General features: G+C 42.5%; 1 protein-coding gene across 1 annotated transcript in view; it reads left to right on the forward strand.

Annotated features, from left to right (window-relative positions):
• Tbcd (tubulin folding cofactor D) overlaps positions 1-25,476 on the forward strand; it is a 167,549-nt gene that overhangs the window by 108,187 nt on the left and 33,886 nt on the right. Inside the window, exons 17-23 of the mRNA XM_036198362.1 lie at positions 3,815-3,900; positions 13,121-13,201; positions 14,804-14,877; positions 15,579-15,696; positions 18,219-18,279; positions 19,534-19,556; positions 24,184-24,215. Coding sequence (XP_036054255.1) covers positions 3,815-3,900; positions 13,121-13,201; positions 14,804-14,877; positions 15,579-15,696; positions 18,219-18,279; positions 19,534-19,556; positions 24,184-24,215 — 475 coding nt within the window. The remainder of the gene's footprint in view (positions 1-3,814; positions 3,901-13,120; positions 13,202-14,803; positions 14,878-15,578; positions 15,697-18,218; positions 18,280-19,533; positions 19,557-24,183; positions 24,216-25,476) is intronic.

A 25,476-nucleotide genomic window follows, 5' to 3' on the forward strand; every position in this document is an offset into this window, starting at 1 on the left:
GTGGGAATCTTGACAGCTTTGGTTTCATATCTTGTACTGTTGGGTGTAGGTACTGAGGCCTCACCTCAGAGCAGGCTAATAAACATGGCAATTCTGATCCCAGACCCACCATAATGTGGCCAGGGAGTACTGATTTCCTGTGCCTTTTGGGAGACCCTGTATGAACGTTTTATGGAGGTTAGGATCTTGCCTCACATATTGTTGTGGGCTGAACTTGTGTTAGGCACCAAGCGTCTTATCCTGTTGAGAGAGTCCTTGGATCCTATAGACCTTGGCCCTTTCCTAGCTTGTGATTTATTTGGAGGCCTCACCTTCCAAAAGCCTTGACCCCACACCTGCTCTTGATGTTCACTGGTAGTATAGCTCTGCTTCGGGCTGGATACCCATCACAGGCCTTGAAAGTAGGGTTTAGGTTATTTCAGGTGTTAAGATTCTGGCACACTGGAGTGAATGGTCAGTTTAGAAGGAGGCTGGAGAGGGGCTAGAGCACTGGTTCTCAACCTTTGGATCATGACCCCTTGGGAGTTGTTGGATAAGCACTGGGCTTGCCTAAGACCATTAGAAAACAGATATTTACATTACAGTTCATAACAGTAGCAGACATGAAATAGCAATGAAAATAATTTTATGGTTGGGGTCACCACAACATGTATTAAAGGGTTGCAGCATTAATAATAAAGAAGGTTGAGATCTACTGGGTTAGGGACTAGGAAAAGTGGCAGCTACCAAGATGAGTCTGGATAGGGAAGAGAGTCCCCGAGAGCAACCAGCTAAGAATGATTGCTCTAGGGTTTCATGATAGAAGGTGGCTTGGGTGCTTGTTAATGTTACAGGTGAGGAAGGTAGAAGTATGGCCAAGTCCTACAATAGTGTGCAGAATAGCCTGTATGTGAAGGATGATGGGGTAGAGAGGTATAGACCAAGATGGATATGCTCTGGGTGAGAGAAGCTATGGATGACTTGGGGGGGGTGGGGCAAGAATATTATCAGCAGCCGTAAGTTTGTAGTAGAGAATGTAGTAGTCCAGAAAGTAACAGGGCTGCCTAGTAACTGGAAGTGGGGTCAGGGGAGGGACACCTGACTCCTTCCCTTGGGTTGGTCTGCTGGAGATGTAGGTCTTGAACACCAGAATTGATTAGATCCTGCCTGCCTGCCTCCATCCTGGCCAAGACCCCCAAGAAGCTAGTTGAATGGGCTCTCCAGTAAGTAGGTGTGTTGTGTTTTGTGTATGTGTGTGTGTGTGTGTGTGTGTGTGTGTGTGTGTTGTGTTGTGTTGTGTTGTGTTGTATGTATGCTTTCTGTTCCCTTCCTGTCACCTGGGGGATCTTTGCAGGTTAAGATTATAAAGTAGGCAGTTGCTGTGTCTAGGACCAGCATGAGGCTGAATAGTTCTGTGGCTGCTTGGAGTGTTCCTGAGTCACAGCTCTGTGCAGGTGGTTTTCCTAGATACCATAATACTGTGTATTCAAGTGAGAAATCTGGGGTGCAGTGTGGTGAGGCCCCTTTCTGGGGAGGAGAGGACAGCCACATGGCCAGGCAGAGCCTGAGCCTATTGCTTATTCTGGTTTTGGGTGATATGGGTACTGCTTAGCACAGTTTAGACCTATCCAGCCTTCTTGGTAATAGCCACATCTGGGCTCTCCTGTAGACCAGGCTGGCCTTGAACTCATAGAGATTCACCTGCTTTTGCCTCTAGAGTGCTGGGATCAAAGGCCTGCACCACCACCACCCACTGCAAAGCCACTCTTAATCTAGCAAGCAAGCACACACAGTAGGGGTCCTGCTCTGACTTTAACCCTAAGGCAAGGGGTTTTGTGCCTCACAAACTGAGTGGTTAGAGCTTGGCCTCGTATTACTTGATTGGCTAATTCAAAATGGACCAGGATTTTGCTAGGGAGAATGAAATTTGAACATATATCTTGACTTTAAGAATATGATAATCTGGGGCTCAAGAGATGGCTTATTGCTAAAGAGCATGGGCTGCTCTTCCGGAGGACTCTGGTTCAATTCCCAGCACCCATATAGCAGCTCACAACTGTCTCTAACTCCAGTTCCAGAGGATCTGACACCCTTACACAGACATACATGCAGGAAAAACACCATAAAAATAAAGAAATATTTAAAACATTATAAAAAAAAAAGAGTATGCTAATTTGGAGGGATTCTAGCCAAATGGTGTCTTTACTAATTTCTTTAAACATGGAATTTTCTGTCTTCTTTTAACTCTGATATAAAAGACATTTGCATTTCCCACACCATCAAACAGGAATATGATAAGAGCACACAAAGTATGCACCATGGCAGAACTAGGAGCCACACACTCCAGTCACTCTACTCCAGCTCAACCCCTGGATGACTTGGTGGTTCTTAAGACACCTCAGTTCATCATTCTCACAGGCAGAGGGTTGGGGCAGCCTTTCTAGTGTTTTCAGGAGGGCTGTTTTCTGGGTAGTGTTCGTAAAGTTGTGAGATTTTAATGACCAGGCTCCAGGATTAGCTTGTGAAATGGTGCAGGCACTGAGGATGACAGTGAAGGTGGGCTGCATGGAGGAGCCCCTGGCTGGTAATGGTGGCTTTTCCTCTCACTCTGTGCCTAGGGTAGCCCTAAGGGCAGAGGCCAGGGAACAGAAGGTTGGCAGACCTCACATATTTCAGTTAGGTCTGCGTTTTTAGCTCTTCTGGATTCCAGATGGGTAATACATCCCACTATGTGCTCAGACTAATTGGTATTATTTATATGTAACTTGAAGACTAAACTTCTGTTTTTGACATTGTCTCCATAGTAATAAATAGCCTGAATTCCATGTAGAAATTCAGACTCAAATTGTAAATTTCTTTATTTTGTGTCTGTTTCTTTGGATCTGGTCACAAACATGCATCTGCTAGTAGATGCACCTCTGATACTGTTTTGAGCTGGCTGTGTAGAGGGGTAACACCTCATGTTTGAGTAGATTCCTTCCCGTGTAAGATACAGGAGTTTGGTAGGAAGGAACTGGTGGTAGAGTGCCTGTCACTTTTCTTGGCTTTTGCTTGTCATTCTTGTGCCAGCTTTGTGCACAGATAGGGAACTCATCTGCTACTGGGAGGGAGCCACCTCTGGGCCAATAGCTGTAAGGCTTTCTACATTTGGCTACCACTTTCTACATTTATATTTTTAAAGGAAATGTGTTTATAAAGTTTCTATATTGTAAAATATTTTTTTTTTTACCGTAAGTGCTAATATTAGGGAATTCCAATAATGTGACGATGGGACTCCACTATGAATATTCTTTATGGGTGAGGATGGAGGGGCCTACCTCTTGTTTTTGAGTTTGAGGAACTGATGGTTGCTTTCCTTGATGCTCTTAGAGGCTGGCTATTAGCCCTGAGAGTGATTATTTCTATTAGCCTCATCCATTCTTATGGCAGCTAGTGAGGTGTGGGCCCTAGTCTAGGTTTCAAGCCAGACAGGAGCTTGCCTGCCTTCCATTGGCTTTCCTGCTCTAACAGGCTCTGGAATTGAGGGCTATGCTGTTGTCTCTGTGACCAGAAATGGGACCAAGCTCTAAGAGTGACCGTTTCAGCACTGTTGAGACCCAGGGTCTTTTTAAAGGAAGGACTTTTATAGCATTTGAAGTTGAAATAGTTGGGTTTGAAGAATGAGTGGTACTACATGCAGCATCTGGCCAGGAAGGCAGGATGAACACTCACACACCAGTGGGGCACTCCACGAGCCAGCTGACTCAGCTTTGGCTACCCTGCTGTGTGCATGTGACCAGTGATTTCAGATGCCATTTCTCACCTTTTCTATTTTCTTCACTTTTACTTTTTTCAGGGTACTTTCCCTCATGGAATTGATATTTTGACTACGGCAGACTATTTTGCAGTTGGTAACATATCTAACTGTTTCCTGGTTATAAGGTAAGTTTTAATGTGTGTAACAGAACTGTAATAGTCTTTGACTTGGGTGTCAAACATCAGCTTCTACCATTTCCTTCTTCATTATTCTTCATTATACTGTATAGTCTGCTTGGTGTAAATATAACATGTTGTAGAAAGAAAAATTGAAGTGGGAACAGTTACTGAAACTGTTCTCATACCAACTTTATACTCCATGGTACATGCCGTAGAAGATACCTGCTAACACTTCAGTGTGGTGACTAGACTTCACATCTTCCCTGGTCATTGGTTTTCTCCTTGTTGTTATTCTGGGTTGGTGCTGTTCTGTGCAGGCCTTGGTACCATACCAGGGATTAGACACAAGCACAGTTGTGTATGTCCTTCTGTGTGACAGCTTTCCCACCAGGCGTCACAAATGGATTGGTCTTTCAAATGACATTTTTGATTTGAAGTGACTGTGTATGTGTATCTTTTGGTTTCAATAAAAAAGTATGTCCAAGTTGAAATTATCTGATTTTCAGATCAGTAAGTAAGATAATTGAGAAATCAGGTCAAGGGATAAATAGTTAACATCCTTAACTTCTGTTTTCAGAAATCAAATTATTTTTACTTGTATAACTTAAGGACTAGGGAGTAGTACTAATGTGAAAAAGGTACTTTATGACGTAGTTTAGTTACTGTGAATTAGGAGAAACATGCCAAGTACATTTTTAAAAAAGCTCCTGACTATTTTATGCCCTGGGGGTAGATTTCCTAATAGCCCTGCCTTGCAGACCATGCAGAATTTACACTTCTCTATACCAGCCTTGACAGACTTTAAAAAAACAAACAACTAAACTAAAAACAAAAAAGTGACCAACCACTTTTCCAGGAAGCATGTGACCAAAGGTGCCCACGCCTGTATGCCAGCACCCCTCAGCTCAGCACTTCATGTCTCTTGTCCACGTGTTCTTTGTCCTCTGGTTATTAGTGCTGGAATATTGTATGTGAGATTCTGTGACCTTTATTTTGGAGTTTCTTAGGTAAAATAGCTGGTAGTTAAGTTGGGTTTTGGAAAATTCTACTTATTGCTAAGGTTTCCACACCAGTGTAGAACTTAAACATATTATTATATCTATTCTGTAAAATAACATGAGAACATGACCTGGCTCTAGTGTGTTCCTTCTTCAATACAATGGGCTGTGTGATGCACTGGTCTAAGTAGCAGATCAGCTGTTGTCTTATGAAGACAGTCCAGTAGCAGACTTTAACACATCCTAGCAACACAGGGCCTCTGACCAGGGTCTCATCTTCTTGACTGGTATTTCTCTGTCTCCTGGATCCTGGAGGGCAGGATATCTGGACTTCATGTGAATGGACCACAGTGCTTTGTCTACAATGTAATTTCATAGGAGTCTGGATGGGTTATCACTGGCAGTCCCTGTGAACATACCAAAGTCTGTCCATTAACTGGTTGAGGAACATTGGTGTATGTGATTTACTCTGTGACCACTGGATAGGGTGTTTTTCTGCCTGGCCATTTTCCCAGTAACCATCTGTCTACATGTCTTTTGCTTATTTTCTTTGTTGCTGATGTCAGTTTCCTAACATCTCCAGCCCTGAGCGCCATTTTAAAAATTGTCACCTTTTTTCCCCTAGTAGTTTGTTTTCCAGGAATCTCATGTGCTTGTGTCCTCTAAGTCACTCAAAGCAAGATGGCCTTAAGGTAGAGTGCCTCCATCTGCCTAAACCATCATATCTGTTCCTTTTCTCATAGTGATGGGTGACTTAAGTCTGCTTTTTACTCATCCCTCATCAGCTTCAAACATGCCTCACCTCTGGCCCTCCTCATACTCCTGGCTGCCTGCATGTGGCAAGTCCTGATCCCCATTTATGATATGTCCTGCCAGCCTGGCATCGGACATCTGCCTTAGATTATGCCACCTCATTCCTTTCTCTTTCTGTGCCCTTGCCTCAGTCGCCCCTCTCCCACCCTCTGGTGGACTCCTCTTGGTTCGTATTTGGCCTTCCAGTACCCAGCATGCTACAGATAGGTTCATTACTGCCTAGGGCCAAGGTTCAGGCTTATCTTGGGTAAGGTCATAGCTAGTTGGTGGCAGAGCTGGCATTGGCCTTTGGTGGTATGGAACCCATATTCTCAAGTTCGCTAGGTGAGCCTTCACACCTTGAGTTGCACTCTCAGCCTTGTAACTTTTATCAGTTTTGCTGGCACCCCACCATATGTCCCTCATTATTGTACAGTGTAGCAAGTGCTGACAGTGTACCCACCCAGGACAGCTATACTTTCACTGGGATGCATAGGGCTCCCACTATCTCTGATCTGTTCTGCCTGGCTCCGAGTGCTGGTGCTTTGCATTTTGTCTAGATTAGTATTGCTTGAAGAGTGTGCTTTTCCTTGTCTGAGTTCTTCCACTGAACACTGTGATTACCTGTTGTAGGTGCCTCTGTATTGTGATGTCTGTGCTGCCATGATGTTGTATAGCTTGCCTGCCAGGATGCCTTGTTGATCAGCAGTTAGGCATTTTTGAGGTTTTTATTCTGATGAATAAGGCACTTGTAAACACTCATTTAGAAATCTTTATGTGGATGTGTATTTTGATTTTCTTATGCAAAGACATGAGAATTTGTAGAGATTTAACTTAGTATGAACTATGAATGTGTGGTTTTGGCCTCTCCGTACCTTCCTGAGATTGGAAGTCTTTGAACATCTTACCATTCACAGCATTTCATCTTTGCTAATGACCTGTGCTGAATATATTTCCATGTACTTACTGGATATTCATTTCTCTTTTTTATTGATGTTTCTAGGCAAATGTAGGCTAGTTTTTTTTTTATTTTGGTTTTGTTTTCCTTATATATTTTTTAGTACAAACTGTTTGCCAACTGTGCCTTTTTTTCTGTACATCTCTTTTAATAGCCTTACTGATGTGTAGTTAATACATGTTATATGCATACAAAGTATAGATCTTGCTAAGTCTGACAGAGGAGGACATTTAAACTGTCAGATGGGTAGCAGGTTTGTGAACATACTTGTCATCTGCTAAATTATTTTTCTATTATAGATTGCTTTTCACCTTTATCTGTTTCTTTCCCTTAGCATGATTATTTTGCAATTCATTCATTTTATGTGTTGTGTCAAGAAATTCAGGAGAGAAGACTCAGTGGTTGAGAATATTGCTGCTCTTGCAGAGGACCTGCATTCGGTTCTCAATGCCTATGCCAGAAGGCTCATAGCTGCCTGTAACTCTAGCTACAGGAGATCCAGCACCCTTTTCTGGCCTCCTCAGAGACCCACACACGTAGTATGTGTTAACACAGATTGTAACACATATACATAACTAAACATAATAAAAACAGATCCTGTGCACCAGACAGTCTGTTGAGTCTGCCTGATCCTTAGCCTAACCACACTATATCTAACCTCTAGGCCTAGCCTGGGTCAGATATCCAGTCTGGTGAGTTCCTTGGACCCTAGCTCACCTACACCTTCCCCACCCACAGACCTAGGCTAGGTTGCACATCTTGTGTGCTGACTCAGTCTGTCAAGTTCTTGAAACTCTGCTTGCCTGTGCTATCCCCACCCTAAGACTTAGACTCAGTCATTTAGCCTGTATGCTTGCCTACCTTGATGACTGCTTTACTCAGGGCCACCACACCACCCTCCCATTCCTCAGGCATAGATAGGGAAAATCAGCCCCCACACAGGCAGACCCAGTATGTTCCATTTGCATGCCTTTTTGTTTATTTCTGAATTGAAGTCACCTCTGTTGCTCTAGTCCACCACCAAGATCCACCAGTTCTATAGAAATGAGAGTTACCAAGGTGAACCCAAGGATACAAAATTTAAAAGAACAGTCATGAAAGTCATCAGAGAATCCAAGGAATTTAAAGACAACATGAACAAACAACTCAACTAAAGAGAATAATGCCTGAATGATGCCCAAGAAAACACAAACCTATGGAAATAAAGACAGTTCAGGACTGGAAAACTGAATTCAGTAAAAAGAAGAGAGCTCAAGCTGAAATGAAGATGGAATTGAAAAACTCAGTAACTCAATTAGAAATCCAGAGGGACTCTGTCTCAAAGAAAAAGAACAAAGAAAACCCAGAGGAAAACCTTGCAAGTAGAAGATAGAATGTTGGGACTTGAAGATAAAGTAGAGGAATTAGACCACACAGGCAAAGAATATGAAGAAATTTTAAAAAACATTATTTATTTATTTATTCATCCATCCATTTATTTATTTATTTATTTATTTATTTATTTATTTATTTATTTATTTATTTATTTATTTATTTGAGGCAGGATTTCTCTGTGTAGTCCTGGCTGTCCTGGAACTTGCCCTGTAGACCCGGCAGTTATCAAATCTCCTCAAAGATCCTCCTGCTTCTGCCTCCTGAGTGCTGGGATTAAAGGCGTGCACCACCACAACTGGCTATAAGCATCCTGGAATTCACTCTGTAGACCAGGCTGGCCTTGAACTCAGAGAAATCCGCCTGACTCTGCCTCCCGAGTGCTGGGATTAAAGGCATGTGCCACCACACCCGGCAGCTTTTCTTTAATTCCTTTTTACAAGTTGGAAATATAGCTGGTTGCGTTCTTGCCCTGAGATTGCCACTTTCTGTATTCCATTTCTTAATCTGTTTCTCTCCTTGAACACAGGACTTGGCTCAATTCTACTTCCTGGTGCTCCTTTTCTCTTCAAATTATACATTTTGTGTGTTTTTCCCCCTTGCTCAGCTTGCCCCTTTTCACATGTATCTTCATTAGAGTTACCATCTGACAGAGTCTATACTAGGCTGTTTTGAGATTTCCTCTGCCAATGAAATTAATCCAAATCTCTTCACTTTATCCTTAGACTCTTTGGACAAGAGCAAAAACAGCTACATTCTTCACCAAAATATCATAAGAATGATCTCTAGGCAAATACTAAAATTCTTCTTATCCTCACAGTTCAAATCTTCTATGCTCCTACTAGTATGGCCTATTAAGCAGTGCTTAAAGCATTCTACTGCTTTCCTAACCCAAACTCCCAAAGTCCAAATTCCTCCAAACAAAAGCATGGTCAGGCCTATAACAGCAATACCCCAGTCCCTGGTACCAACTTCTGTCTTAGTTAGGGGTTTCTATTGCTATGAAGAGACACCATGACCATGGCAACTCTTACAAAGAAAAACTTTAATGGAGCCACTTAACGGTTTCAGAGGTTTAGTCCATTATCATCATGACAGGACATGACAGAGTGTAGGCAGACATGGTGCTGGAGAAGGAGCCGAGAGTTCTGCATCTTGAGCAGAAGGCAACAGGAAGTGAACTTTGTCACTAGCTGTAGCTTAAGCATAGGAGACCTCAAAGCCCACCCCCATAGTGACACACATCCTCCAACAAAGCCACACCTCCTAATAGTGCCACTCCCTATTGGGACCAATTTCTTTCAAACCACAAGTCAAACAACAACAACAACAACAACAACAAACCCAAAAAAGCCAAAAAACAAAACCCAATTTAGAAAAATGGGTCATGGATCTGAACAGAATTCTTAAAAAAAGAAATAAAATGACTAAGAGATACCTTAATAGAAATATAGCTGGACAGTGGTGGCTCAAGCCTTTAATCCCAGCACTTGGGAGGTAGAGGTAGGTGGATCTATGTGAGTTTGAGAACAGCCTGGTCTACAGAGCAAGTTCCAGGACAGGCTCCAAAGCTACACAGAGAAACCCGATCTCGAAAAACCAGTATGCAGATGTAACTGTCTTGTTAAATAAGAAACACAGCCAATTGCAGAGTTAAAAGCCAAGAGGTCAGAGCAATAGCTGAGAGGTGAAAACCTTACCCTTCACTGCTGCTCTGTCTTTCCTCTCCACAAGACACCTACTTCCTGTGTCCTGTCTTTTATATAGACTTTCTGTTCTGCCTTCTCATTGGTTGTAAACCCAGCCACATGACCTCCTTATCTGCCTGTCTGTACAGACCTCGAGGTCTCCTGTGGTTGGTATTGAGATTAAAGGCATGTGTCTCCATGCTGGCTGTATCCTTGAATACACAGAGATCCGCCTAGCTCTGCCTCCCAAGTGCTGGGATTAAAGGCGTGCACCACCACCGCCCAGCTTCTGCTATGGCTTGCTCTGACCCCAAGGCAACTTTATTAATATATAAATAAAATCACATTTCAGTACAAATAAAATATCACCACACCAGTATATATGTAGTAAGTGCTCACTCTCTTTAGCAGTTATGGAAATATAAATTTAAACTACTTTGACAGTTCATCTAACCCCAGTGACAATGGCTAAGATCAAGGAAACAGTTGACAACAAATGCTGACAAGGATGAGGGGGAAGGGGAATTCTCATTTACTGTTCATGAGATTGCAAACTGGTGCAGCCACTCTGAAAATATGTGTGGAGCATTCTCAAGAACAAAAGAAGATCTACCATATGACCCAGCTATACCACTCTTTGGTGTATACCTAAAGGCTTCTACTCCCATCCTACAGAGGTAGTTGTTCATTGCCACCTGTTCACAATAGCTAGGAAATGGAAACACAATAGCTGATGGACAATGGAAATGTGGTACGTGTACACATTGGAATTCTGTTTAGCTGTAAAGAAAAATGAAACCATGAAATTTGTAGGTAAATGGATAGAACCAGAAAATATTGTACCAAGTGAGGTAACCTAGTCCCAGAAAGACGAGTGTTGTAAGTTCTCACACATTTGTGGATTCTCATTCCTAGTCCTTTGATGTGAGTATATGACCTGGGAAACCAGAAAAGTAAAGAGGGACTGTGGTCAGGAGGAATATAGAAGGCTCCATAGAGAGGGGTGTATTAGGTCACAGGGGAAAATAGGGAAAATGTGGGGAGGACTTTCCCAGTAAGAGCTGGAGAGGACAATGTACCGAGAGAAGGGATAAATAACACAAAGGATGATTGAAAAATCCAAAGGAAAACATTTTATGTTTACTTAAAAATACATATAATATAGAAGTGTATGTGCATATATACACATAATTGAAATGAAGTTATAGTACTTGGTGGTAATGCTGCCCCCAAGAACCATAGACTATATCAGTTACTTTTCTGTTGCTGTGATAACAACACCGTACCCAAGACAACTTACAGAAGAAAGAGATTAATTTGGGCTTATGGTTCCCGAGGGATAAGACTCCGTCATGGCAGCAAGCAGCAGGTATGGTGGTGGCATTCACATCTCAGCCATGAATAAGAAGCAGAGTGAACTGCAAGTAGGTGAAGCCTTTTACTCTTAGAGCCTACCCCCAGTGACATACTTCCTCCAGTAAGGCTATACTACCCTAAACCTTCCAAAACAGCACTGCCACCTGGGAACCAATTGTTCAAATGCCTGAGACTATGGGGAACAGTTCTCATCACCTTATTAGTTAACAAAGATCCCAGTGCCAGGAATGAGAAACCTCCGTTTGAGTCATTGGTCAGGAAAGTTACAATCAACTCCCAAAATTAAATAGGCTTTTGCTGCTGCCTTTGGTTGCCTTCCAGAACTTGAAGGTAAGACCCTATTGCTGAAGCTACAACACATTTAAGAGAAGGGACTTGGAAGAATTGAGCTGGAACTCACCTGAAATAATCCTCCCCGAGGACTAGCTCTGATAGTATCTGAAAGTGCTATGCAAGCTGCCAAGGCAGAAAAGCAATAAATAGTTCTGTTCAGCTGAAAAGTCTGTGTACTTTTCACCACAACAGTGATCAGCACAGAAGAATATACTCAGGAGTACAGTAATGGCACTTATTTCTTGGGGGTAATGAACAGTAATATAATTGGACTTAAGGCCTATTCAAAAGGAGGTACTATATACACATCTGATACTGTAAACCTCACCATCCTACCCATGGCTGGTGAGGTCATGACTCCTAAAGGAGAACCTACAGCTGCTATTTTTCTGAACCAGTATAATTTCCAACTGCTTTATAAATACCTGTCCTTATATCCACAGATAAATGTAGCTCTCATCCCGAATCAAAAACTTCTTTTTGCAGCAGAGAGTCCATCACAGAAATCCACAACTGGTAAAAATGCAGAGAATAACTGACCATTTGTACCCATCCTCAGTAGATTTATCTGCAACACAACTCATACACCTAAGGCTCAGGAAACATCATGGAAGAGGAGGTGGAAGGATTGTAAGAGCCAGAGGACAAGAACATCTTCTATGAGAGAATGTCTTCTGTATATGACAGAGAACTGTACTTCTGAAAGCTTAACAATATGGTTGTCTAAACAAGACCTGCACCATGACAACACCAGTTCACATTCCAATGTAGATGGGGAAATCTCACAAAGCTGCATCTCTAGTTGAAATGCTATGGGGCAATTGATGGCCGCTGACAGGAAGAATCAGTCCTTTCCAGGGACAAGCCCCCCTAGGTTATCCAACCCCAAGTGGTCAGCCTTAAGCACATTAAATGAACACACACTAATGAAGCCAGCAACACTAACTGGACTTAGCAGGTTATATTTATTTATACCCACCCACTAATAGTTGAAGAGGTCATGAAATTGTAAGGAAATCAGAGGGTGGACAGAAGGAGTTGGGGGAGAGGGTGGGAATGAAAAAATACAGTACTTATGTATGTAATTCTAAAAAAAGTTCAAAAAGCCAAATCAAATAGAATAAAAATAAATCTTTAAAACAACAGCAACAAAAGGTCAAGTTTGATGATGCATGCCTTCAATCCTAGTGCTTGGGAAGCCGGCTGATCTTTGTGATTTTGAAACCAGCCTGGGCTACAAAGCAAGTTCTGTGCCAGTCAGGGGTACATAGTAAGATCTAGGCTTCAAACAAAAAGCCCATTCCTTTGTCCTGTTGCGTGCCTGTGGCAAGGATTAATAAGCAGTCTACTTCTCCATCAGTTGCATGTGCATGGGTTGCTGCTCCCAATCACAGTCCTGGGTATGCTACTGAGCTGTGTGGATGGTTTCTGGATGAATGCTCTCCTGTCTTGAGTAGCTGCAGATGCATGGAATATTTGGGTCATCTGGTAGGCAGCTTTTACTTTTGAAGGAATGACCAAACTATTTTTGAATGTAATTGTTTTAGTTTCCATTCTCAAGGGCAGTATATGTAAGTTCTGGCTTCTCCATGTTATTTTTAATCTTTAAGCAATGCATAAAATAATGGCTTAAGAGAGTTTTATACATACGTGTCATTGTACTGCTCATATTTGCCCCTTTCTCTAGCTCTTAATATTATGTCTTTCAGTGTGTTTATTGCGGGATTCCAGGAATACACCAAGCCAATGATTGACCACTTGGTCTCCATGAAAATTAACCATTGGGATGGGTAGGTTTTGTGTTTTTGTGACTCTCTGAAAATTCCTTTTTTTCCCCACAACAGGAGAAGTTTAATTGAACTTATATAAGCTCATGAGTGTAGATAAACTATTTTAAAATAATTATTTCTGAGAAGTCATGAAAATTCCAGTCTCTCTGTGTGGTATGCTTGTTAATGGTATATCTGTCTAGTTTCATTTCTGGAGCCGTTGGTCAGGCAATTCTGAGATGTAATTATTCCTGAATACCCTTGTCATATGTAATAGGGAATCTATAGCCTGAGGACAGGGCAGTCCAGACAGCTGGAATAGCCTGGTCTTCCTGGTCATTTGACCTTGCCTCCATACTGATTCTGCTCTGCCTAGGTATCTTATATATTGACACCCAAGCCAAGCAGACTTCAGTGGTAGTTTTCCTAATTACAGTGGCAGCTTTGGGGCCATCTTGGTATTTCATAAGTAGTTAAATGTGTCTTCAGAGAAGAAAGGCAAGTGTATAACTTAGATGTAAGCACTGTCAGTGTTTTGCTACCATTTCTAGGTAGGCCTGGTTAGCCAACACAGGACAAATGCTGGGGGAATTAGTAGTATAATCCTGGTGCCCCTTCCAAATCCTAGTGTCAGAGTGGGTCTTTGTGGTTGAAAGACCCATTCTGACACCGGGGACCAAAGCCTTTCAAGTATTTGTTGGCTGCTGCTGTGCTAATGTAGCTATATGTAGCCTGCATTGGACTCTGGAGTGAGGAGCCTCTGGCTCAAGCCTCCATGTTGTTCACTTGGGCTAGCTGTGACCACCTAACAGGAACTCCCTCTTTTCCTTCAGGAGCTTATGTGCCAGGTACGCAGGCAGATGGGATATTAAATCTCTTATTGGGAGAAGAGCACCTAGACTTGCCCAGCCAGAGGTTAATTAAATTGCCTTTCATATTAGTTTACCAGACAACAAGATATTTAAGTCCACATTGTAAATATGCAGTCCATGAGTTAGACTAAGTTTTTGAACTTTTGAAATCTTTGATTGATTTTCTGATTCTGTCAGTTCTTTCCTGTGTTTTGAGTGGGGCTTTCATTTTAGATGCATGTATACCTCTAATTTTTCATCTTCCTGATATACTTATCATTATGAAATGTTTCTTTGTTTCATAGATTTCTTAAAGTGTAACATGATATTGAATCTGTGTGCATGGGCTATTAATCAGCTTTTTCTTTAAAGGGATAGATAGATAATACCTTAGGTCTCTGTCTCATATACATATATATATATATATATATATATATATATATATATATATACATATATATATATATATAATTTTTTTTCTTTATATGACCCTTAAAAATGTAAAAATGATCCTTAACTTAAAGCCTTACAAAAGAAGCCTTGGACAGTTTTTGACCTGCTGACCACAAATTGTCATTTTCTTATAGCAAGTGTCAGAATTCTTCTCTTTTTTAGTTGAGTAATATTCCATTGTCTGTATCTACCGTATTTTGCTTATTTATTCACCTATTGATAGATCCCTGGGTATCTCCATCTCAAGGTTATTGTGAATAATGTCGATATGAGTGTGACTATGCAAACCACTCTACTAACAGCTCCTGTTACTTCTCAGGGCCATCCGAGAACTGTCTGCAAAGGCACTGCACAACCTGACCCCACAAGTACCTGAGTACATAGCTGCTCATGGTAGGTGTGCATACCACTTCCTGCAGCACTCATACAAGTGCACTTGTGTGCATATGTGTGCACGTACACAGCAGAAAGATGTTCTGTTCTCATAGTAGATGAAGATGGTGTCCTATGTCTGTTGTGAAGAGTAGGTTGTAGGCTAAGTCAGGATAGAGTATGAAGACAAATACAGTGTGTTTGTCCAGGGGCAGCTTTGGGTGGCATTAGGTACAGGTGCCATCCACAAAACAAGGAAACTATGGGTTGCATTGTATAGGTTAAAAATGATGGGGACTCCAGGGACTCATTTGAGTCATCAGTGCCTCTAGATTGGTATGTACTTAGAATTTGGAGCTGTTTGCTTTCTCTTCCCTAAACACCAGAGGATGAGGTTTTTTGCTCTCATTAGGAAAGAATAAAGAGTGCAAGTGCCTGTTACCTTTTATGGTTGCGTGGCCTTTGATCTACTTGTTCTCTTTAGGTAGAGGGTGCAGATGGGAAAACTTGCAGATATGACTTTTTTTCAGCTGTCCTTCACTGGGTATATGGGGGCCTGTATGCATGTACTGATTTATATGCTGTGTCCTAGCACATTGCCCTGGTTGCTCAGGAGGGAGCTCTGCCCACCAGAAACAGTGGTGGTGACCCTGACCAACACCAGAGGAAATACTTCTAAGTAATGAGTTGTCCATGTGTGTCCTTCAACTTGACTACTGCAGTATTCCCAACACTATTGTCGATGACACTGAGCCCAGATCTACACACTAGACATGGCGCCATCCTCTCCTGCGCAGAGGTCACCTATGCCCTGTACAAGCTGGCTTCACAGAGTAACAGGTAGGAGATGCCATCTGGGAAGCCAGGTAACAGTAGTGATTTTGGGTTTGAGAATGGCTTGTCTGCTCTGATTGTTGATCATGTGTTTTTAGGGTTCCATTTTATGTTGAGGTGGTCAGTGGTTAGGACTACTCTCCTCTTTTCAGAGAAGGACTGCTGGTTGGCATTTGGTTGTCCAGGGATTCAGACAACAAGAGCAATGACACCTGTTTAGAGGTGGTACTGAGCAGTTCATTTGTCACTCTGTGTGTGAATGTGTGTCTGTGTGTGCATGCTGTGTGCATGTGTGCACTTGTGTGCCACAGACTACGTGTAGGTCAGAAGAAACCTTGGGCATTTTCCTCATGCTCCACCTTGTTTAAGACAGTGTCAGTCTTGCTGCCCACCAAGCTAGCTGCTCTGTGAGCTTCAGATGTTTCCCGTCTTCCTGGGAGTACATACAAATGCACCACTGTGCCTGGCTTTTACCTGGGTTCTGAGGATCTGAACTTGGGGTATTTGACTTGTGTGACAAGGTATTTTCTTGATGAGTCATCTCTTCAGTCCCCATTTGTTACTTTAATAATTTAAACTACTTGAAAGTGTAAGATAGGGCTGTGTTATGGTGGTATACTCCTTTAATCCCAGCACTTGGGAGGCAGAGGCAGGCAGATCTCTGAGTTTGAGCTCAGCTTGGTCTGCAGAGCAAGTTCCAGGACAGCCAGAGATACATATAGAAACTCTGTCTGGAAAAAATCAAAAAAGGAAAAAAAAAGCAAAAAGGTAAGTTTGGAAGCTACTCCCCCCCCCCCCCCATCTGCATCTATAGTATAACTACAAAGCAAGAAGTCAGGACCATGCACAATGGTACATTCCAAGAGCTGTGTAATTTCCTTACATCACTGTACAGTTGACTCCTCAAAAGTAAGATCTTATAGACACAGTGCCATCTATGACCTGCCTTTTGGTTTAAGCTTGAAATTTGTACTTAAGTCATTTCCTGTTGTGTTAGGTGACTCCTTTAGGTTAAGGTAACAGCAGATGGGTACATGAACCTCATTCCTACCTATCCGCCCCAAGGAGGCTTGGTTGTCCCTTGGACCCAGAACCCAGCTCACAGACTATATGGGTGGATAGGACACCTTGTTCTCTTTGGTTATGGTAAAAGGCACTTGGGCCATGACATTTCTCAGCAGTGCATTATGATATTATGGTACATTTGAGATCCATTCCCAAGCTGTTGGGTTTATACGTGGCCCAGGGTGTTAGGCTCTACATGGTTCTACTCAACCTATAAGAGATTTCAGACCTCCAGGACATTGGGGCTCTGTGTGGCGCTGCCTAGTTTGTACCTAGCAGACAACTAGATCTCTAGGGAGCTGGAGTTAGTTACCTCATAGCTCTGCTTAGCAAGTAATAAATATCAGATCCCCAGGGTGTTGTGGCTGTGCATAGTTATGCCTAAAACACAAGAGATTATAGCTCCCTAAGTAATTGACACTGTGTAGCTCTGACTGGCACATGCCATATCTCAGGAGAAAGCAGATATCTAGTGTGAATTGTAATTTACATTATAGCATGTGCTTAGTGAGTTACTGTGTGAGTCAGGCAAAGTAGAACTCCCTGTTGAGATCTTTAAGTGTAGGTTGACTGTAGCAGAAGGCTTTCTGAGGACAGCAGAAGGCTCCTGTGGGAACCCATGTAACCCTGTAGGGGACTTACCACTTCCACAGTGTCAGCAGGGGCCTGATATTCAGTAAGGGTACTATGTCTTCAGCAGATTGGCTATAGGTCAGAGCACAAAGGTAGCACCCAGATGCCCACATACTGAAACCAACACAGATTGTGTGTGTGTGTACGTTTGTACAGATGTACTTGTCCATGTGTGCTTGTATGGAGGCCAGAGATTGACAGTGGGTATCTTACCTTCCCTGATTGTTCTCTTATTATTTATTTTTTCTATTTTAAATTAAATTTAGTGGCTGAAGACAATGGCTCAGTAGTAAAGAACACTTTCAGAAGACCCAGGTTCAGTTCCTAGCACCTGAATGAAGCTCATAACCCTTTGTAACTCAACCCTTTTTAACTCCAGTTCTAGGGACTCCAGATAGCTTCTTCTGGACTCCATGGGCATCAGTCATGCATATGGTACACATATACATGCTGGCAAAAAACACTCATACATGAAATGAAATATTAAAATTACAGTTATTTATTTGAGAGAGGGAGAAACAGAAATATGTGTGGGCATGAGTTTGCCATGATTCACGTGTGGAAGTCAGAGGACAACTTGAGGGGAGTCAGTTCTTTCTTTCTGCCTTGTGGGTTCCAGGGTTTGAACTCAGGTTGTCAGGCTTAGCAGCAAGTGCCTTTGAGCCATCTCTTCAGCCCCCAACACAGCCTTGATTAAGGCAGAAGTGAGGGATCTTCAGGGGTTGTGGGAGCATGAACAAGAAGCTGTTTTTTCTGAGTCTGTGTTCTTTCCTGTGAACCTGAGCTCTGGCTTAGTCCTTGTTGAACTCGTGCTGTTTTGCCTTCTTCAGGCCTGTCACAGACTACCTGGATGAGAAGGCAGTGCAAAGCCTGAAGGAGGTCCACCAGCAGGTTTGTGTGGCCCATCTGAACCCCTTCTGCTTGGACAGGATCTGCTCACCTAGTTGACCAGGACATGATGGTTCTATGGGTTCTCTCCACCAACATTACTTTTGTTGGGGTTTATCTGGAATTGATAATTGGGCTAGACTTGTTCTCTGGGGCCAGAAGCCATCTTGTTGGGTGGTTATCACAGTCAGTGGGTTTCAGGGCTGTATTGGTGTCTCACTGTGGGCCTTAACAGGAAGGAATTCCCAGCTGAGGAGTTGGATGTCCTTCTAGAGGGTAAGGTACCCATTTAAAAAAAAAGGCCTTTTATTTCTGCCTTTGCCCCTGTGGCCCTAATCTCCACTCTTCTGAAATTTAATACTGAATTTTGTACATTTTGGGGAATGGGAAGGAAGCATGTGTATTTTTCTGGGATTTGGGGATTCTCAAAATCTTCTATGACATAAAAGAGAAAAAGTATGAACCCAGGATATTTTCAAGGAATTAAAATTCCTCCACATTCCTAAGGAATTAAATGGCTTTATTATTTCTTGTTGTAAATATTTTTTCCTTACAATTTTCCTCTTTTTATAATAATGGTTTATCTTAGATCATAGTGGCTGTGATGAGGCCTTTGGTTAGTTTTTACACTTCTTGTTGTAAAGTGCAGCCTGGCATTCTTGCCCGTATTGGAAGTAAGGATGAGGAGGGTGGCAGCTCCATGCAGAGGCTGAGAGAATGGAGCCTCTGTGTCCTCTGAACCAGGACTTCCTGTTTCTGAGGAGTGTGGTTAATGACAGGGCTGCTGTTTTTAGTTTTTGTGGAAATTGAAGATATGTCTAAAGAGTTTGGTAGAACTGGCAGTGGTTGTGTGACTGTCCCGAAAATGTTGGATGTACTCACAAAAGTGAACTAAATTACTTCTGAGTGTTTCTGGAGACAGAAAACACCAGAGCCATATTTGTTTTAATTAATTGGCAGGATTAGTTTTCTGCCTAAATGGCAATCAGTGGGCCAGGGTGAAAGGGGCCACCCTCTTTATGTCTGTGTGCCTCAGTTTCCCTTTAGAGATAACTCACTTGAAGAACCTCACTCAGGATAGGTACAATGAGGTGGGCCTTTGTCCTCTGACCTTCCCGACTAGCTGTCTGGTAACCTAAAGCCCAGCTTTGTCATTCTACCATCCTTCTTATGTTGATAGTAGTCAATGTCATATGTATAACAAATTATTTAACCTAAATAACTTAAAATAACTGACTTTTCATTCTTTAATTTTAGCTTTGTGATCGTCATCTCTATAGGTAAGCCTACAGACTTCTTATGTGTGTAATGGAAATGTGTGTTGTCTGAAATAGCTGGTTCATTGAAACACTAAATTACATTTACGTGTGTATGTGTAAAACACACGCCATGTGCACTAGTGGAGGTCAGAGAACAATTGTAGGAGTTCTTTCCTTCTATCTTGTGGGTTCCTCAGGTTGTCAGGCCTGGTGAAAGGTGCCTATACTTGCTGAGCCATTTTGCTATCCCTCACCTTCACCTGTCCTTACTGTTATGTGTTCACTTTGAAGACATGCAGCTGTCACTCAGCCCAGTGTTAAAGGACATGAAGCCCACAACTGTTTGGTGTCTTTAGGCTTTTTGGAAGCTAAAGTCACAGGTCATAGCACCCCTGTTTCACCGTGTCCTTGGCAGTTTTGTGGTTGAAGACAGTTGTATCCTGCCCAAATGCCTATCTGCTTTTCGTGGCTGTTGGCTCTTGGGCCTTGAGCGCTCTCTGTTTCTACAGTCTTCCTCCTTTAGATTCTGTGCAGGTAGGATAATATGGAAAGCCTTTAGGTCTGGTTCTTTCTCCTATTGTGTTTTTGAGATTCATCCATGTTTTAGTGTACAATATTTTTCTGTTTTGTTTTATTTTAGACAGGGTCGTACTATGCCCCACTGTGGTCTTTTCAAAAAAAATTTATTTTATGTGTATTGATGTTCTGCCTGACTACATGCCTGTAGACAACATGCATACAGTGCCCAAGGAGGCTGGAAGGTGTCTGGTTTTCTTCAGATGGTTGTTAGCTGCTGCATGAGCACTGGGAATTGAACCTGGATTCTCTGGAAAAGTAGCTAGTGTTTTTTATGGCTGAACCATTTCACCAGCCCTGAGAATTACCTTTTTCCCCCATTTTATTATTTTTTATTGTTTTTTTTTTTTCAGACAGAGTCTCACTATGTTGCCCTGGCTGGCCTAGGACTCACTGTGTAGACTAGATTGGCTTTGCATTTGCAGAGCTCCATCTGTCTCTCAAGTGCTGATAAGAATGCACCACCACATTTGGCCCTACTCTACTGGCAATTCACCTGCTTCAATTTCCCTATGCTGGGATTCTATCATACTGTTTTGTTTTGTTTTGTGTCCACTTACACTGCTGAGAAGCAATGTGTGTCCTTAGGGTGTCATCTCAACTCAGGGTACATATGGAATAAAGCTGCTGGGCACATCAGCTTGTATCTTAGTGTACGTGTGTGTCCCTTTCCTTGAGTATATTAGGGATGGTTTTGCTGGGTCATTTGACAGGTGTATATCTTTAAGAAACTAATAGGTTTCTTTGCAGATCACCCAACCCTTAACCCTGTGTCCTAACTAGCTCCACGTCTGAAAGTTTGTGATCTGCAGCGGTATACTGTAGTGGTATTCATTGTTTTTAATTTGTTTGTGAATGTGGTTTATGTGTCCCCAGTAACTAAGTGATGCTGAGCATCCTGTGCTGACTGAGCACTGCCTGTCTCCTGTGGAGTGACCATTCATTCAATTCCTTTACCCCTCATTTTGAGATGAGGTCTGGCTGCATAGTCCTGGCCATCCTGGAACTCTCTATGTATATCAGGCTGACCTCAAACTCACAGAGGGCTGCCTTCTGAGGGCTGGATTAAGGCTGTATGCCACCATGTACAGCCCTTACTCAACTTTCTTAAAAATACCCACATCTGTCTTTCCTTGTTGAGCAGTCAGAGCTCTGTATATTCTGGATCTGAGTTCTGTTAGACACTGGATTTCCCTGTTTCCCTCCCACTCTGTTTCATTTCTTGATGTGGTGTTTCTTCTTGTGGTGTGGTGCTGAGCACTTACTGTCCTGTACTCTTAAGTGGGAAGCCTCCCTTCCTGTATCTTATTGACTGCTTTTCAAACCTTTAAGAGCAGGTAGTGGTGGTAGGTACACACGGTGAGCTTTTATGGAGCCCCTGGGCCTGTCAGAACTATCTGTCACAGAAGTCTCACTGTATTAACCACTTCTTTCTGTGAGGACTCTGAGACATTTTCCTTTCTTGTTTTTCTCACTGCCTGTTCCTGAACTGTGCCTAGGTCTGAGTAAAAATTCCTTGATTTTTTTTTTTTTTTAAGCAGTAGGATAATATGACTTCCAGAAAACTTATTAAAACAATTTAATTTGGAGGACTGGAGAGATGACTTAGCAGTTAAGAGTACTGGCTGCTTTTCCAAAGGACCAAGATTTGATTCCCAGCACCCACATGGCAGCTCACAACCATCTGTAACTCCAGTTCTGGGGCATTGAATGCCTCTTCTGATTTCTGCAGGCACCAGATATACATCAGGCAAAATACCCATGCACATAAAATCTTTTTAATCTATTTAATTTTTGCAGTGTTTTCCTAAAGCTACAGAAGAGACTGTTTTAAATAGTAAAGAGATTTGGGAGAATAATGTGATTTTATTTGTAGAGCTTGTGATAAGCCACAGGTGTCAAAGAAGTGGCGTCTCAGTCCCCAAATAGGATCATAGGCACCCTTTGTGGATGATGATGACTGGGTTGCTACTGATATCCATGTTTCTGGCAGTTACAGTACATTCTGAATTACATTAGGTCAGACTGATTTTGTAGCAGTGTTATTGGCAGTGAGAGGCTTACGAAAGATTCCAGCCTGGTGGCTATATCTTAAGATGAGTTTTCATCACTGTTCTCATCCCTGTGTTGGAAAGCAGATGTAGGGGGTTTCCTAATCTGCTGTTTATCCTGTAGATTAATTAAACTTTTTTGAATAAAGCTCATCAATTTTAATTTTGTAAGATTTAGCACACTTTTTCAGAGTCACAGCCTATAACTACCACCCTGAGTTAGATAGGCCTCCCCCAGCTTCTGGGACCACAGACCTGCTTTCTGCTGTTCTAGGTTAAAATTTTTCTTCTGCTCTTTTTAATCTTCTGTTAACTATGTTTGGCATAATTTTTCTTTTACATATTAAAGTTCTTAAAGTGTTCTGCATGTTCTCTGTGTCTTTTCCATTGTGGTTGATATATTGTGCACCCTAATAAACTTATCTGGGGGTCAGAGAACAGAACATCCACTAGATAGACTTAGAGGCTAGAAAATGGTGGCACACACACCTTTAATCCTAGCATTATGGAGGCAGAGATTCATCCAGATCTCTGTGAGTTCAAAGCTACACTGGAAACAGCCAGGCATGGTGACACACACCTTTCACCCCAGGAAGTAATGGCAGGAAGCCGAAAGGTATATAAGGTGTGAGGCCAGGAACTAGAGACTGTTAAGCTTTTAGGCTTTTAGCAGCAGTTCAGGACACAGAGGCTTACAGTTTGAGGAAACAGAATCAGCTGAGTAACTGGTGAGGTGAGGAGGTTGTGGCTTGTTCTTTTTCTCTGATCTTTCAGCGTTCACCCCAGTATCTGGCTCCTGAGTTTTTTATTAATAAGACCTTTTAAGATTCATGCTACATTCCATTTCCCCCCCTCCTTTTGCTTACATTTCCTTCCATCTTTTCAGACAATATGAGGAATATAAGAGCTGCATTAATGACCTCATGTGTGACCTTTATCATCTTGAACATTTCTGAGTTATTGATTCCTGTAGTTGTGGACAGGCTTTCCTAGTAGTTCTCCATTAAATTCTCCATTAAATGGAGGTAGTTCGCCATTAAATTTACATTCTGGATTTGGAAAACACACACACACACACACACACACACACACTCTTACTTTTTCTGGTTTTGTTTGAACACTTTCAAGATTGCATCAAAGCCTTGGGTTGTCCAGAGCAGTGTTAACCTGCTTCTGATGCACAGCCACTATGAGGATCCTGCCATGGCCTTTCCTTCTCGGCTGATGGAGAATGTTCCCAGCCTGAGTATTCTGAAAAGCATCCTTCTTCCTTGTGTTTTATTCCAGGCTAGAGTCCTTCCTGGCACATACAGCTCAGTGTCAGCCATAGGACCTCTCCTGTTCTCTATCTGTGCTGCAGGCTCTGGCCTTTGTGGCTTCATTCACTAAGCGTCTCCCTTTTTTAAGGGGTTCCACTTGTGCTTCACCCACATCTGTCCGTGGGAACTTGTGTGGCGGTGCCCTGAGGTGTTAGAAGTCTCCATGCTGCATTGGCTTCCAGAATCTGCTGTGTAGCACACATATTCTCTGGTTTCCTAATTGTTTAAGGCAGATCTTGTTACTGTTTGGGCCAGAAGCCAAAGCCTTCCAAGCCAGTGCTGTCTTCTCATCTGAGCACTTCCTAGCTCCTGCGTGCTAGCATTACAGGTTGGGTAGCTTCTGGCAAGCAGGATGGGCAATGATGAACATCAGTGCACCACTGCTTTGGGCCCCATGATGGTCATCTTGGCATTGTTGTTAAGTGTGGTTAAGCAGCATTTGAGATTGGTTCTCTGTGATTTATCAATGATGACCAAGATTCCTGTGAAAGCTCAAACAATAAGAGTCTTCCAGAGGATGATCTTGCCACAAATTTTTGTTTCTTTCCAAAAACATAGCTCATACTTTGGGGGACTAAGTGCCCTAATTAAAACTGTCATAGTTTCTGGTGCCTGAAGTTGTATCTGTTGCTTGGTGGGGTGTTTCATGTTTTATGTGTAAAAGATTTTAACTCTTGTCTGTTTTGTTTTTTTTATTTTTAGGGGTCTGGGAGGAGAGCTTATGAGACAAGCAGGTAGGTCTGCGGTCAGAAGCTGCTGTCCTTCATTCTGGTATGGGGGAGGAATATCCTGAGATCAAGCCGGAGTTAAAAATCTTAGTCCCTCAAAGCTTTGGTAGCTGTGGGTGGGCCTAGGGACGCGTCAGCTGCAGATTTCTTCTTTATACTAAGTACTACAGAGTAAGGAATGGTTAATCAGATCATATGTTAATGTCCACAGGGATCTCATAGCATAATCAGATGTATATTCCAAATTAGTTGAATGTAATAGAAAACTCTTGCTGGCTTATCTGGGGGATATCTCCAGATATCCTGGCCACAGTGGCAGCTGATACCCTGGTCTGGTATATGTGTTGGGGGAGGGACAGGTTGTGGTGTGCTGGTGTGGCCCAAGTTGAGACCAGTCAGAACTGTCAGTGTCACCTTTGAATGATCTGCAAGTCTGGACAGCAGTCCCCAATGGGCTCTGACTACATTTGGGGAGATGGCCTCTATACTGTCCCTCACAGCCTGCTAGTCATCTGGAGGCTGGATCTTAAGGTCTACATTCAGAGGCCATGTTTCTATAGGCAGGTCTACTGTGAGTCCTAGCATTATCCATGTGGTGGACAAGGGTGGGACAGAGCTTCCGGCACAGGTGGTCTTAGAGTACCCCCTCATTGGGATAGGGAGGTGATACCAGTCACAAGCTGAAGAGCTTAAGGCTCCTGGGATCAGTTTGAAAGCAGTACCTTCTGCAGTCATGCTTGTTACCTAGCTACCAAGACAGAACAGAGATGACAGCACCTATGTAGAGGTATTCCAACAAATTGTTCAGTGTATGTCCCAGGCTGCCTACACAGGGGAGGGCCAATCCAAGCAAAACCAGAGTTGAGCCCCATTGGTACTTATCCAGGTATCATTCAGGAAGATAAGAACTGTATGTTAGATGTGATAGACCATGGAACTCCCTGTAAAGAAGTTTGTAAAGAAGTTTCTTGAGGAAGGCAGAGAATACACAGTATAAAGAAGACAGGACTGAGGCCAGTGGCAGCTTTGTGTATTGAGTGGATATGTTGAGGACCCAAAGTATGTAGGTCTTGGGGATAGATACTAGGCACATATATCCCTCATAGATCCCAGAAGCTCGTGAATTAAGAGCCATCTTATAGTATCAGGAGGTTAGAACTCATACTAGGAGGTTGTTGCAGAAAAGCTGAATGAGGATGAAGCTTTATGAGCCTTTCTGTCGTTGTCCCTGAGGTTCTCGGGTAAGGTTGATAAGGCTCATGAGCCA

The sequence above is a fragment of the Onychomys torridus genome, chromosome 8, assembly GCF_903995425.1.
Source record: "Onychomys torridus chromosome 8, mOncTor1.1, whole genome shotgun sequence".
Taxonomy (NCBI): domain Eukaryota; kingdom Metazoa; phylum Chordata; class Mammalia; order Rodentia; family Cricetidae; genus Onychomys; species Onychomys torridus.